Source organism: Mustela nivalis, assembly GCF_964662115.1.
Source record: "Mustela nivalis genome assembly, chromosome: X".
In the NCBI taxonomy this organism is placed as follows: Eukaryota; Metazoa; Chordata; class Mammalia; order Carnivora; family Mustelidae; genus Mustela; species Mustela nivalis.
Window position 1 is genome coordinate 54,087,179 of NC_139040.1, and position 12,393 is coordinate 54,099,571.

Consider the following 12,393-nt stretch of genomic DNA (forward strand, 5'->3'; position numbering starts at 1 on the left):
ATCACCCTTCTTTATTATGTTTAATAACTGCCTTCAAAATAAAAAGTCAAACATATCTGCCCACACCCTTAATTAAATGTACCGGGTTACAAGACCTATCAGAAGGTGTTTCCATAGCAGCTCAAAAATCCAAAGAAAAACTAGGCTAACAAGAAGAAGACAGCATTAATATGAATCAATTTTTTCTACCCAGAATACAGTAAATTAAGATTTTACAGTAGTAAACATTTTTCTCCTAATTTAGAGGATAGTAGCAAAATAGACTCTTGTGCAGCATGCTCTATAATGTTGACATAGATTCTGTAACTGTTTTACATATACCAGTACTGAGTGATCATAAGGAAGGAGCCAATATTAACCTGCTAATTGACACTGATTCTTGGAGCAATCTCAATGTTTGCCACATTTCAATTTCAAAATGCATTTCAGCCGTAATATGAGTGATTTATCATTTAGTAGTAGCTGTCAAAGTAAACTCCTAGATAAAACAAAAACATCTGGAACCATAAATGGAGGAGAGCAGTAGCTGAATTTCAATCCAAACTAAGCATGCTCACTTCATTAGGAACACAAAACAGCTAATTAGTAATTAAATGTTTCATGTTTTTAAGAGTGGTTGTACTTGCGTTCCAAAAGAGATGATCTAATATGCATTCTAGATATAAATAAGATTAAATATCAGGAAAAGCAACCAACAAAACCTCTCTAGAAGAATTTTAGGGAGTTTGGGAATTTATAAGGAGCAATAAACACTGACATTTGGGAAGAGCTGACATAGTTTATGGCTTTAAGATTAGCCAGATAAATAAAAGGGTGACTCAATATACACAGATGTTGTCCATTTAAAAAATAAAACGGAGGCCCATATAGTCTTCTATTAACAAAGCACTGCCTGATATAGGAATACACCATGGCACAGAAGTATGGTGTGGTCCCCTTCATACAAAAGATGAACCTCTGCTGATCAGTTATCTTTTAAGAATCACACCTAGTTGTTCCGAACTCAAGAAAGTGTGAGAATTGCCTTCTGTAGTATACATCTGAAGCTTATGAAAGGAAAAAGCTTAAAAGAGGTGTCACAAAAAAGGCAGATATGTGGGAAAAGACCAGAAGAAAACAAATGTGGAATTCTTACAGTTTAATCAAAATCAATTAAACATATCTGTTTGTAAAATGACACTAGTTTTCTTTAAAGTGACTTAGTTAATTTGAATATGCTAATGTTAATTGGAATAATCTCTGCTATAGTTTAATACATGCTGTTTGACTATCAAATGATGAGACATTTCTGGATGCTATATTTTTAGTCACACCTCTCTGTTATTCAGTTCAGATATTTGATATTAGTATAATTTTTTAAAATTGAATTTGCTTCAATCCATGATTTATTTCTTCTTTATCCATGATTTATTTCTAATTTGGCATTACTCACTGAATTAGGTTAAAACAGCACACCTACTCTACACTAGTAGACCTTCTACAGTCTATCAAGAGCACAGGAAGCCAATTCCTGTACCTTAGAAGAAATTCCTTCAGAGCATGGAATGACTGGAATGTCACAATGATATGAATTAATGTAACATTTTAAAATGTATAGAGTATGTAACCATTCAAACAGAAATTTAATGTACTGTCACAGGGAACTGATTATTGGAGAATGGATTAAAATTTTTGTTGGCCTTTTGCATAAGGTGAGCGATGGTTTTGCAATTAATTCTAGGGCAGATATAAAAATAACATTAGATTTTGCTTGGTGTAGGAAGGGCATATTAGGATGAGCCATTAAAAATATTTATCACTAGAGTGCCACTTAACACCTTGGAATACTGCTCTATTAAATTCTCAAGAGGTATGAAAATAATGATGACAGGTATTTGCCACCAGCCTTTGGCAAGGCCTCCAATAAATAAGCAGCTGAAGGTATTTGAGACCATTTCCTGGATAATTCAAGCCAAATGACCCATTTGGTTCTAATTACTGGAACATTTTAGGCATCTGGTCATGTTTAGATCAGAAGGTGAACAATGGAAAATAACCATGATGTGACTGATCCGTCATATCTGACTTTCTTTCTTATGTCTATAGATTCTTCAGTCTATTTAGTTGTTGATAGTTTAATAAAGAGGAAGAAGAATTGGAGATGTGAGGAGAGAAAAAAACAATAAAAGGGGTTTATTTATAGTAGCTTGGGTATGTGTATTTTTTGTTTTTTTTTTAAAGATTTTTTTTTTTTTATTCGACAGAGAGAGATCACAAGTAGGCAGAGAGGCAAGCAGAGAGAGAGGAAGGAGGAAGCAGGCTCCCTGCTGAGCAGAGAGCCCGATGCAGGACTCGATCCCAGAACCATGAGATCATGACCCGAGCTGAAGGCAGAGGCTTAACCCACTGAGCCACCCAGGCGCCCCGGGTATGTGTTTTTATCATTCACTTCTCTATAAATAAGGAATATGCTAGTAGAAAGGGACTAAATACTTGCTTTACCATCAACAGATCAAAGGGAGAACTATGTATGGTAAAATCTGCAAACTGGATCTGTCATTATTCCCTTAGAGAACACTACAGGCATGTTTTTGTTTGTTTGTTTGTTTGTTTTTATTCTTGTTTTTGTTTTTTAAGAAAAGTGAGCTCTAAATGAGTGGTAACAAATACTGGTCATTTGCACAAATGAGTTACTTCCTCATATGTTCCCTGTTAAATCCCAGGTCAGCCAAATATAGAGCTATTTCATAGTAATCACAACTTAAAGTAGGTGTGCCTACATTTAAGTTTCTATCACACCATTTAGAAATAACATTTTCTCTCTCAAAAGTTCTTGTACCTACTTACCCCATTAGGATGCTGTGTGATTAATGTGATAACATTTATGAAACACTATGAACTCCATGGAAGAAAGGGGTTATAGAAGTGTGAAATATCATGTTCAATCATTATGATTATCCCCTAAAAACTGGTGAAACCTATTCTCTAGCACATTTTCCCTGTACGTGCAAGGTCCTATTTATCAGTAACAAACAAATAGTAATTGAAGTTTTCATATTTTAAGAATTTGAGTATTAATTCTAAAGAATTACAGCATTAAATAAAGCAAGTAAACTGCTACAGCACTCTATTCGTGCCTATGATCAGTTGGAGTTCCGGCATCAGTGTTCAGGCTGCACAGAAAAAACAATAAGACCTGGTCAAAATTTCATTATGACAAAGAAAACCCAAAATCTACTCAATGTACTTCACTGGAAACCAAAAAATAGCTTTATAGTATTTTGCTGTGCTACATATGTTCAATATTTTTTTTTAATTTTTTTTTATAAGCATATATTTTTATCCCCAGGGGTACAGGTCTGTGAATCACCAGGTTTACACACTTCACAGCACTCACCAAAGCACATACCCTCCCCAATGTCCATAATCCCACCCTCTTCTCCCAAACCCCCTCCCCCCAGCAACCCTCAGTTTGTTTTGTGAGATTAAGAGTCACTTATGGTTTGTCTCCCTCCCAATCCCATCTTGTTTCATTGATTCTTCTCCTACCCACTTAAGCCCCCATGTTGCATCACCACTTCCTCATATCAGGGAGATCATATGATAGTTGTCTTTCTCTCTTGACTTATTTCGCTAAGCACGATACGCTCTAGTTCCATCCATGTTGTCGCAAATGGCAAGATTTCATTTCTTTTGATGGCTGCATAGTATTCCATTGTGTATATATACCACATCTTCTTGATCCATTCATCTGTTGATGGACATCTAGGTTCTTTAAGGCGAGGGAAGCAAGGGAAAAAATGAACTATTGGGATTTCATCAAGATCAAAAGCTTTTGCACAGCAAAGGAAACAGTTAACAAAATGAAAAGACAACTGACAGAATGGGAGAAGATATTTGCAAACGACATATCACATAAAGGACTAGTGTCCAGAATCTATAAAGAACTTAGCAAACTCAACACCCAAAGAACAAATAATCCAATCAAGAAATGGGCAGAGGACATGAACAGACATTTCTGCAAAGAAGACATCCAGATGGCCAACAGACACATGAAAAAGTGCTCCATATCACTCGGCATCAGGGAAATACAAATCAAAACCACAATGAGATATCACCTCACACCAGTCAGAATGGCTAAAATCAACAAGTCAGGAAATGACACATATGTTCAATATTTGAATGAATCTATGTGCAATAATTATATTATTTTATTCAGTTTATCCCTGAAAAATATATTCATTGATGTGAGTTTCATTCTATTAAAAATGAAATTATACAAAGGTGAGCAGAACTGTAGGTTTACAGTAGTTTAAAGTTAAATCTTATTCTCTCAGGGTGATATTGACCATATAAAAATAGTGTAAATGATATTTCCTAACTCTAAAATATGCTTATGAGACCCTTGTGCATGTTCTACTGTTTTACAACCTGCAGCAAAATGCATGACTAGCTTAAAAGCAAGGTGTTAAGAAAGGTTTCCCCCCCCCTTCATCATCTAAAATATGAGTAAAGATCCACACTATTTTCCCTAAGTCAAAATCTTTGTTAATGATTGCAATTTTCCCCTCAGGATGATATTTCTTTCTCTGACAAAATGGATATTTAAAAGTAACTTCTCACTATGTATTTGTTTATCTGTTTATTTATTTATTTATTTATTTATTTATTTATTTATTTATAGTAGTTGACACACAGTGTTATATTAGCTTCAGGTGTGCAACATAGTGACTCAACATCTATATATGTTATTTTATGCTTACCACAAATGTAGCTACCATCTATCACTATACAAGGCTATTACAGTATCATTGACTATATTCTCCATGCTGTGCCTTTTATTCCTGCGAATGTTTCATTCCATAACTGGAAGCCTGTGTTTTTTTTTAATTGCAAAGAAATAATTCTATTATGTTTTTGAAGGTTTAATTTATGTTTAGAAAAAGTTATTTTTCCTCCTCGGTGCTCATGTATTCTTTCAAGTGTTTCCTCACCATTTACTCACTTATATAAACAGTGGGATTAGGGAGTGCACTTGATATGATGAGCACTGGGTGTTGTTGATGATTCGCTAAATTCTACTCCTGAAACCAACATTGCACTGTATGTTAATGAACTAGAATTTAAATAAAAAATTGAAGAAAAAAAGGAGTGCACTTGTTTTGATAAGCACCAGGCACTGTATGTAACTGTTGAATCATTAAATTGTACACCTGAAACTAATATTACACCAATGCTAATACCTGGAATTTAAATAAAAACTTTAAAAAAGGCAAAGAGATTTCCTTAAGAACTGATCAGCTTCATCATAGTCATACGTTGGGCTATCAAACCTTTCTTTTAGGGTAGCTAGCTCATTCATGAACTAATGGCAATATTTTATAAACAATTTCTCCTGCTAAGTAGTAAATTTGATGTTTTCTTTAAGTACTTTAACTAGTGATGTGTTTCTAATCTTCAAATGGGCACTATATTATTTGGCATTAAATGAGATCATAACTGAAAGACCATGTTTTTCTAACTTGAATAAGAGAGAGGTAAAACAATGGGCTGGTTAATGCTCTAATTCAGACATAGGTTCAATCCAAATTAAATATTCAGTCAAGTGTATGAGCTCTACTTCATTGTGGAAACACACTCAGAATATAGAATCCTCAAATCAATTAAGTGATAACAGTCTGGGGTCCAGTTAGGTATTAGTACAGTAGTATAAATATGGAGCTACTAATTTGAAAATAGGAAAAGTAGAATAATGCAAGAAAGGGGCAGATAATAAAGTAGCAAAGCATTTGATTACTCTTCATCTAGGGAAAACATTGTTTTAGAGTCATTTTTTAACAGGGTCTGATGTTGATTTTATAATGTGGCACTTTAAAAAAATAGAAGTTTCTTGAAAATAATAACTACTTGACTTTTTTAGCCCCCCAAATTTATGATTTATATTTTAATCAAAACAAAAATCAGTACAGGTTGTCTTTCCTTTGCAAATGGTATCACAATGGAACATCAACCTCTCTCGCTCACTTTTAACTCACTTTTTTTGTGTGAACTAATTTTTAATATAGCCTTTCCCCCTTTATTTACTCTCTGGTCTTCGAAAGACCCACCCTAAAAAAGTGGCAAGGATACCCTTCTATTCCCATATGATGGTAAATTATAAAAAATATATTTGCCATGACTGTCTACTGAAAATAATATGTTTAAAGGAAGTTTTATACATCAATTATATGCCAAATATTTCATTCTTACTAAAATCTACACATGTGAACATAAATGCTAACTTCATATGTATTGTATTGGGCATAGTCATAATGAAATCTTATATCTGTCATACTTATCAGAAAGTATGGATCTAATGTATTGAGGGGGATGATTAGGCAAATATTATAATTACTATTTTACTAAAACTCAGGAAGGGATAGATTGAATTACTTCTCAAGCTTAGTAAATGAATTAGCCAATTAGTGACTGAAAAATTCTGACTACTAGACCAATGCTCTTCCTACATTGTGTCTCCCACAGACCAGATATAAAATGTCAATAAAAGTACATGTGTCCAGTACACAGACCTGCAATTTTTGAGCCACACTAAGAGCTCTAGATGTACTTGAGTTCTATTTTCCTGCAGAGAAAAGAAAGGGAAAAAAAGAAGTATAAATAAAAACTAGTATTTGTGGAACACTGACTATGTTAGGAGCCATACTAAGCCACTCTAAGCACTTGTATCACATATGGAATGTCATATTCTTGCAATACTTCTTATAGATAACACCAAGGTGAAAAGTGGTAAGTTGTTTATGCCATTTCTTTAAAAGTCTAAAGTTGTATCACCCACTTTCCATAAGTATATAATCTAAAAATTATTTTGTGAATATTTATTTATTTGCACTTTAAGAAGCATACTGTAAATATTTTAATGTAATATTTAAAAGTACATTTAGTATATTTAAAGTTACTTTTTATAACTTTTAACTATTCCTTTTGTATATTAAACTAATAGAACAACACTATAATCCTGATGTGTGATCAAAATATGGAAGAAAATGAAAATGAAAGTAATGGGAAAATATTAAGTGTTTACTTGAAAAACATTAAAAATGACCACATCCAACATTTCCCATAGAAGATTAAAATGCAGTTACCAGGAGATTGTAAAATTTGAGTTGCAGGTTATGCCTCACCCATTTTAAATGGATACTCACCAATGCTGAGATCAACGTGATATTCATCTGTATTTTTTTGAAGAAAGTACAATCACTTAAACTTTTATGGGACAGTAGGGATATAGTGAAGAAATGTTTATAAAAATACTGCTTTCTTTAAAGTTAAAAGAGAAATAATTGAAAATGTCTAAATAACCATTTGCATTATTGAGGTAAAGTAGATTGCAGCTTGAGTAAACAGATTATTACTAATGTTAACTTCTAAACATTAAACAAGTAAATTATAAACTGTGGGGATCAACATATTAGGGGACTTCAAGGAGGTCTGGATAAAATCTGAAGAATGTTTTTCTTTAAATTCACTTTAATTTCCAAAATTGATTCTTATATGGTATTATAAATGAGGAAGAAGTTCCCTATAGCAAACAAGTAAGACTTTATGCTAAAGGCCCACAGTAAAGAATCTTGACCTAAGTTACAATACTGAGGATCTGTTAAGGTCTAGTTCTGATAGATGATGTGAGTTTTGCCACAAATAGAAAAGTTTCTTTCTATTTTTATTTCAGTTTCTCTACACAGTTTTAAATAAAAAGAGCTATATGTTATTTGTGTAGTTTTTATAAGTACTACCCCAATCTCTGCAAAGTTTCAAGGCAGAAGTAATTATTTAATTAGAGTTGGTTTTAGTCTCTTTGGTTAATTAACTACAAGCTGGAGAAGGTTTCTTTCACCTAGGTCCTGCTGGATCCTATTTTTCTTTTTCTTTTTTTTTTTTTAAAGATTTTATTTATTTATCAGAGAGAGAGAAGGGGAGAGAGCGAGCACAGGCAGACAGAATGGCAGGCAGAGGCAGAGGGAGAAGCAGGCTCCCTGCTGAGCAAGGAGCCCGATGTGGGACTCGATCCCAGGACGCTGGGATCATGACCTGAGCCGAAGGCAGCTGCTTAACCAACTGAGCCACCCAGGCGTCCCCTATTTTTCATAGGATAATATTATGATCTAGTTAAATATCCTAGCTAGATGACTAGTAATTTTAACAGTATAGATTGAAAGTGAAAATATCAACACAAATTGACAATGAGGATAATGTGTGAGGGAATTAAGATTCCTATGTTTTAGAGCCCACTATCAACAGCAAGCCAATTAACTTCTCTTAGGCGATTTCCCTACTTATAAAGTGGAGGTTAATCATATCGTTCTTAATTATCATACAGAAGCAATCCTGGTAGAGGATGTGTGTTAAGAATGGCACAAAATCAAAATCCTCTTTCTGATGGAATTGTTACTAATGAGAGAACTAACAATAAACCTGGGCTTGCCACATTTTCCACAATGGAATAGGAAAACTTAGCCAAATATAAAAAAAAAACAAAAACAAAAACAAACAAACAAAACAAAACAAAACAAAAAACCCAGAGCCTTCAAAGGGAAGGGAGACTAGAGGGAACTAGAAGTAGGTCTTCTTCCCACTTAAATGCTTCTTTTGAGAAGACCTACTTCCCACAATCTCTCTAATATCTGTCACACTATTAGAAAAGAACACTTTAGAAAAGAACACTTCTACTTTTCAGTGGGAATATTAATATGTCTATGAATACCTTACACCATAGTATAAGACATAAAAGGGGAGGGTAATTGATGATTCATCAAGATAGAGCAGGAAGTAGTCTGTGGAGCCCCAAGAGAAAGATGTAGAGCACAATATGGTGGGACTTAGAAAACCCTATAGAGAAATTCTACCTGCTCTCCTTTTTGTTTTTCTTTTCAAATCATATACATGGGAAGTAATCATATATGATTTAATTTTTCCAGTCTCCTTACTTGCTCCTACCATCCCTTTCATTGTTATTCTAGCAGATTCTGCAATGACAATTTTAGCTCAAGGGTAATTGTTTCCAATAAATACTAGCATGCCATCTGAAGCTCATTAGAGGAATGTTATTCTAGGTAACCAAGTGAGCAACAAAGACAGAATATAAGGAAGTTTCAAAGGTTGTGGAAGGATAGATGTTGCTCAAATTCATTTTCAGAGAGTAGATGAGAATACACATATTCATATATACTTCATACTGTAAATGTATATTAAACTTTCTATATGTTAATTAAGCACATATTACATTGTAAGATGTAATAAGTGTGTTTTTAGCATAGAAGTGTTAAAATTGTGTCTGTTGCTTTTAGAATCAAATGACACTTTAGTCACCTTGCTTTTAATTCTTCAGTGGCATCTTTACAACGTGCTGCATGGATGAGATCATGCTTTTCATACTTTAGAAAGGTTAGTCTATATTCTATGAATAAGATTTTACATTTTTCTGAACTGAATTTTTCTTTTCCCCCTCAGCAGGAAAAAATTTTTAGTAGGTTTATCTTTTGCATCAAATTTTGGTTTACTTTTAACATGTAGGTTAGATTTAATATCTCTTTCCTGTGTGTTAGTAGCAAAAGGAAGGAAAATAATTTAAGATTCCACCATATTTATGGAAAAATATATTCCAGTGTTAAATCATTCTGTGTCATGGTCAAACATGTAGGCAAAAAAAGCAAATGTAAAAATCATTTACACAGATTGACATTCCTCTTACAAAAACAGTTCCTAATTCGTTTGTTTTTTAAATTTTGTTTTGTTTTCCCCAAACAAATACAATGGCAGGAAAGGGAGCATTGTGTCAGCCCTTACAATTTATGATGCTATCTCCCTTGAACTTTTCTTATTATTTTATTTTATTACTAGAAAGTCAGTTTTTGAAGGCTGTTGTGTTTTTTCTAAAACTTAAGAGCTTCGTGTCCTGGGCTTGTTTTATCTGTTATTATTAAGATGATAATGTCAATTCTCAAAATTTTAAGAACATGCACTGTCAACTGTACCAGTAGCTCCTAACAATGAAATATAGTCATATAAGAGTTAACTAAGGTATAAACATGCAAAAGGAGAAGTATCCCTGTGATCATAAAATGATGTTATTTTCTGTTCAGCAGTTCATGTTACTACTGTTTATGATAATTAATTAAAGGAGCTGTTGCTTTAATGTGCAAATAGGGAATCTGAGAAACTGAGAGGGCTTTTAGGTCTTCAAGTGAAGTTAAGTCAATCTGGGTGCGGGCAATCAAATGTAATGAAATCACTTGTCAGTGCTAAGCTTGCAAAAACTGTGGAGTCTGACTAGGGAGTAAAAGGATTATAATTAGATTTCCAATAGGATAATAACTAAATGGCAGAACACAGTAAAGAGAAAATACTACTTTGTTAGATAATGGTACTGCTGTTCAGTTTTCGTGTTTATCAGTGCTCTTGTAGTTGTGCTAATTTAATTTGCTTTTATCAGCAGAAAGGCACTACACAAATGGTACTTGAATGTCATTTGAAAAAAATCATTGATCTGAAGGTGCACTTAATGACACCCAGTATGTTTATTTAATGTGGAACAGAGATTGGTTGATAAGATGGTTAATGTGCTGTCTTGCAGGCCCTCAACTGAATTATGTGAATCTAGGTGAGACAATATTAGTGTATATGTTCCACTGAATCCTTCACCTCCACCAACAGTGGACAGAGCCATCAGAGTGAGTATGTATTCATTGTGTGATCACCTTAAAATATTCAGAAGGAGGAGGAGTCAAGATGGCGGAGAAGTAGCAAGCTGAGACTGCTTCAGCTAGCCGGAGATCAGCTAGATAGCTTATCTAAAGATTACAAACACCTGAAAATCCATCGGCAGATCGAAGAGAAGAAGAACAGCAATTCTGGAAACAGAAAAACAACCACTTTCTGAAAGGTAGGACCGGCAGAGAAGTGAATCCAAAGCGACCGGAAGATAGACCCCGGGGGGAGGGGCCGGCTCCCGGCAAGCGGCGGAGCAACCGCGCACAAAATCAGGACTTTTAAAAGTCTGTTCCGCTGAGGGACATCGCTCCAGAGGCTAAACCGGGGCGAAGCCCACGCGGGGTCAGCGTGGCCTCAGGTCCCGCAGGGTCACAGAAGGATCGGGGGTGTCTGAGTGTCGCAGAGCTTGCGGGTATTGGAAAGGGAAAGCCGGCTGCAGAGACAGAGCCGACAGTAAGCTCACAGCTCCGTGTTACCTTGAACTGGTCGCAGGCTCGGTGAGCTCGGAGTGCGGCCGGAGGTCAGGCAGACGGGAGTAACTGGGCGCTGTTCTCTGAGGGCGCACTGAGGAGTGGGGCCCTGGGTTCTCGGCTCCTCCGGGCCAGAGACCAGGAGGCCGCCATTTGTATTCCCGTCCTCCGGAACTCTACGGAAAGCGCTCAGGGAACAAAAGCTCCTGAAAGCACCCGAGCCGATTACTCACCCCGGCCCCGGGTAAGGGCGGTGTAATTCCGCCTGGGGCAAAGACACTTGAGAATCACTACAACAGGCCCCTCCCCCAGAAGATCAACAACAAATCCAGCCGAGACCAAGTTCACCTACCAAGGAGTGCGGTTTCAATACCAAGGAGAGCAGCAGAATTGCAGAGGAGGAGAAAGCCAAGCACGGAACTCATGGCTTTTTTCCTGTGATTTTTTTTAGTCTTGCAGTTAATTTAATTTTTTCTTTTTCATATTTTTTTTTTCTCGCTTTCGGGTAAAAAATTTTTTTTTTTTAACTGTTACCTTTTTCTTTTTTAACAATTTTTTTACTAGTTTATCTAATATATATATATTTTCTTTTTTACATTTTTCTTAGGTTTTTTTTTTTTTAAATTTTTTTCTTTTCTTTTCTTTTTTTTTTTCTTTTCTTTTTGCATTTTTTTTTCTTTCTTCCTTTTTGAACCTCTTTTTATCCCCTTTCTCCCCACTCACGATTTTGGATCTCTTCTAATTTGGTTAAAGCATATTTTCCTGGGGTTGTTGCCACCCTTTTAGTATTTTAATTGCCCCTTCATTTACTCTTATCTGGACAAAATGACAAGACGTAAAAATTCAACACAAAAAAAAGAACAAGAGGCAGTACCGAAGGCTAGGGACCTAATCAATACAGACATCAGTAATATGTCAGATCTAGAGTTCAGAATGACAATTCTCAAGGTTCTAGCCGGGCTCGAAAAAGCCATGGAAGATATTAGAGAAACCCTCTCGAGAGATATAAAAGCCCTTTCTGGAGAAATCAAAGAACTAAAATCTAACCAAGTTGAAATCAAAAAAGCTATTAATGAGGTGCAATCAAAAATGGAGGCTCTAACTGCTAGGATAAATGAGGCAGAAGAAAGAATTAGTGATATAGAAGACCAAATGACAGAGAATAAAAAAGCTGAGC

General features: G+C 35.1%; 1 protein-coding gene across 5 annotated transcripts in view; it reads right to left on the minus strand.

Moving 5' to 3' along the window:
* Positions 1-3,135: 3,135 nt before the first annotated feature.
* DACH2 (dachshund family transcription factor 2) overlaps positions 3,136-12,393 on the minus strand; it is a 904,655-nt gene continuing 895,397 nt past the window's right edge. For 4 of the 5 annotated variants that reach the window (XM_082715964.1, XM_082715965.1, XM_082715962.1 and 1 more), the window contains 2 exons: positions 6,549-6,601; positions 3,652-3,751 (listed from right to left, as the gene is read on the minus strand). In XM_082715964.1, the coding sequence (XP_082572090.1) occupies positions 6,594-6,601 (8 nt within the window). In that variant the 3' untranslated portion in view covers positions 3,652-3,751; positions 6,549-6,593. Of the gene's footprint in view, positions 3,153-3,651; positions 3,752-6,548; positions 6,602-12,393 lie in introns of those variants that run through there. The other variant, XM_082715963.1, reaches the window with a different exon arrangement.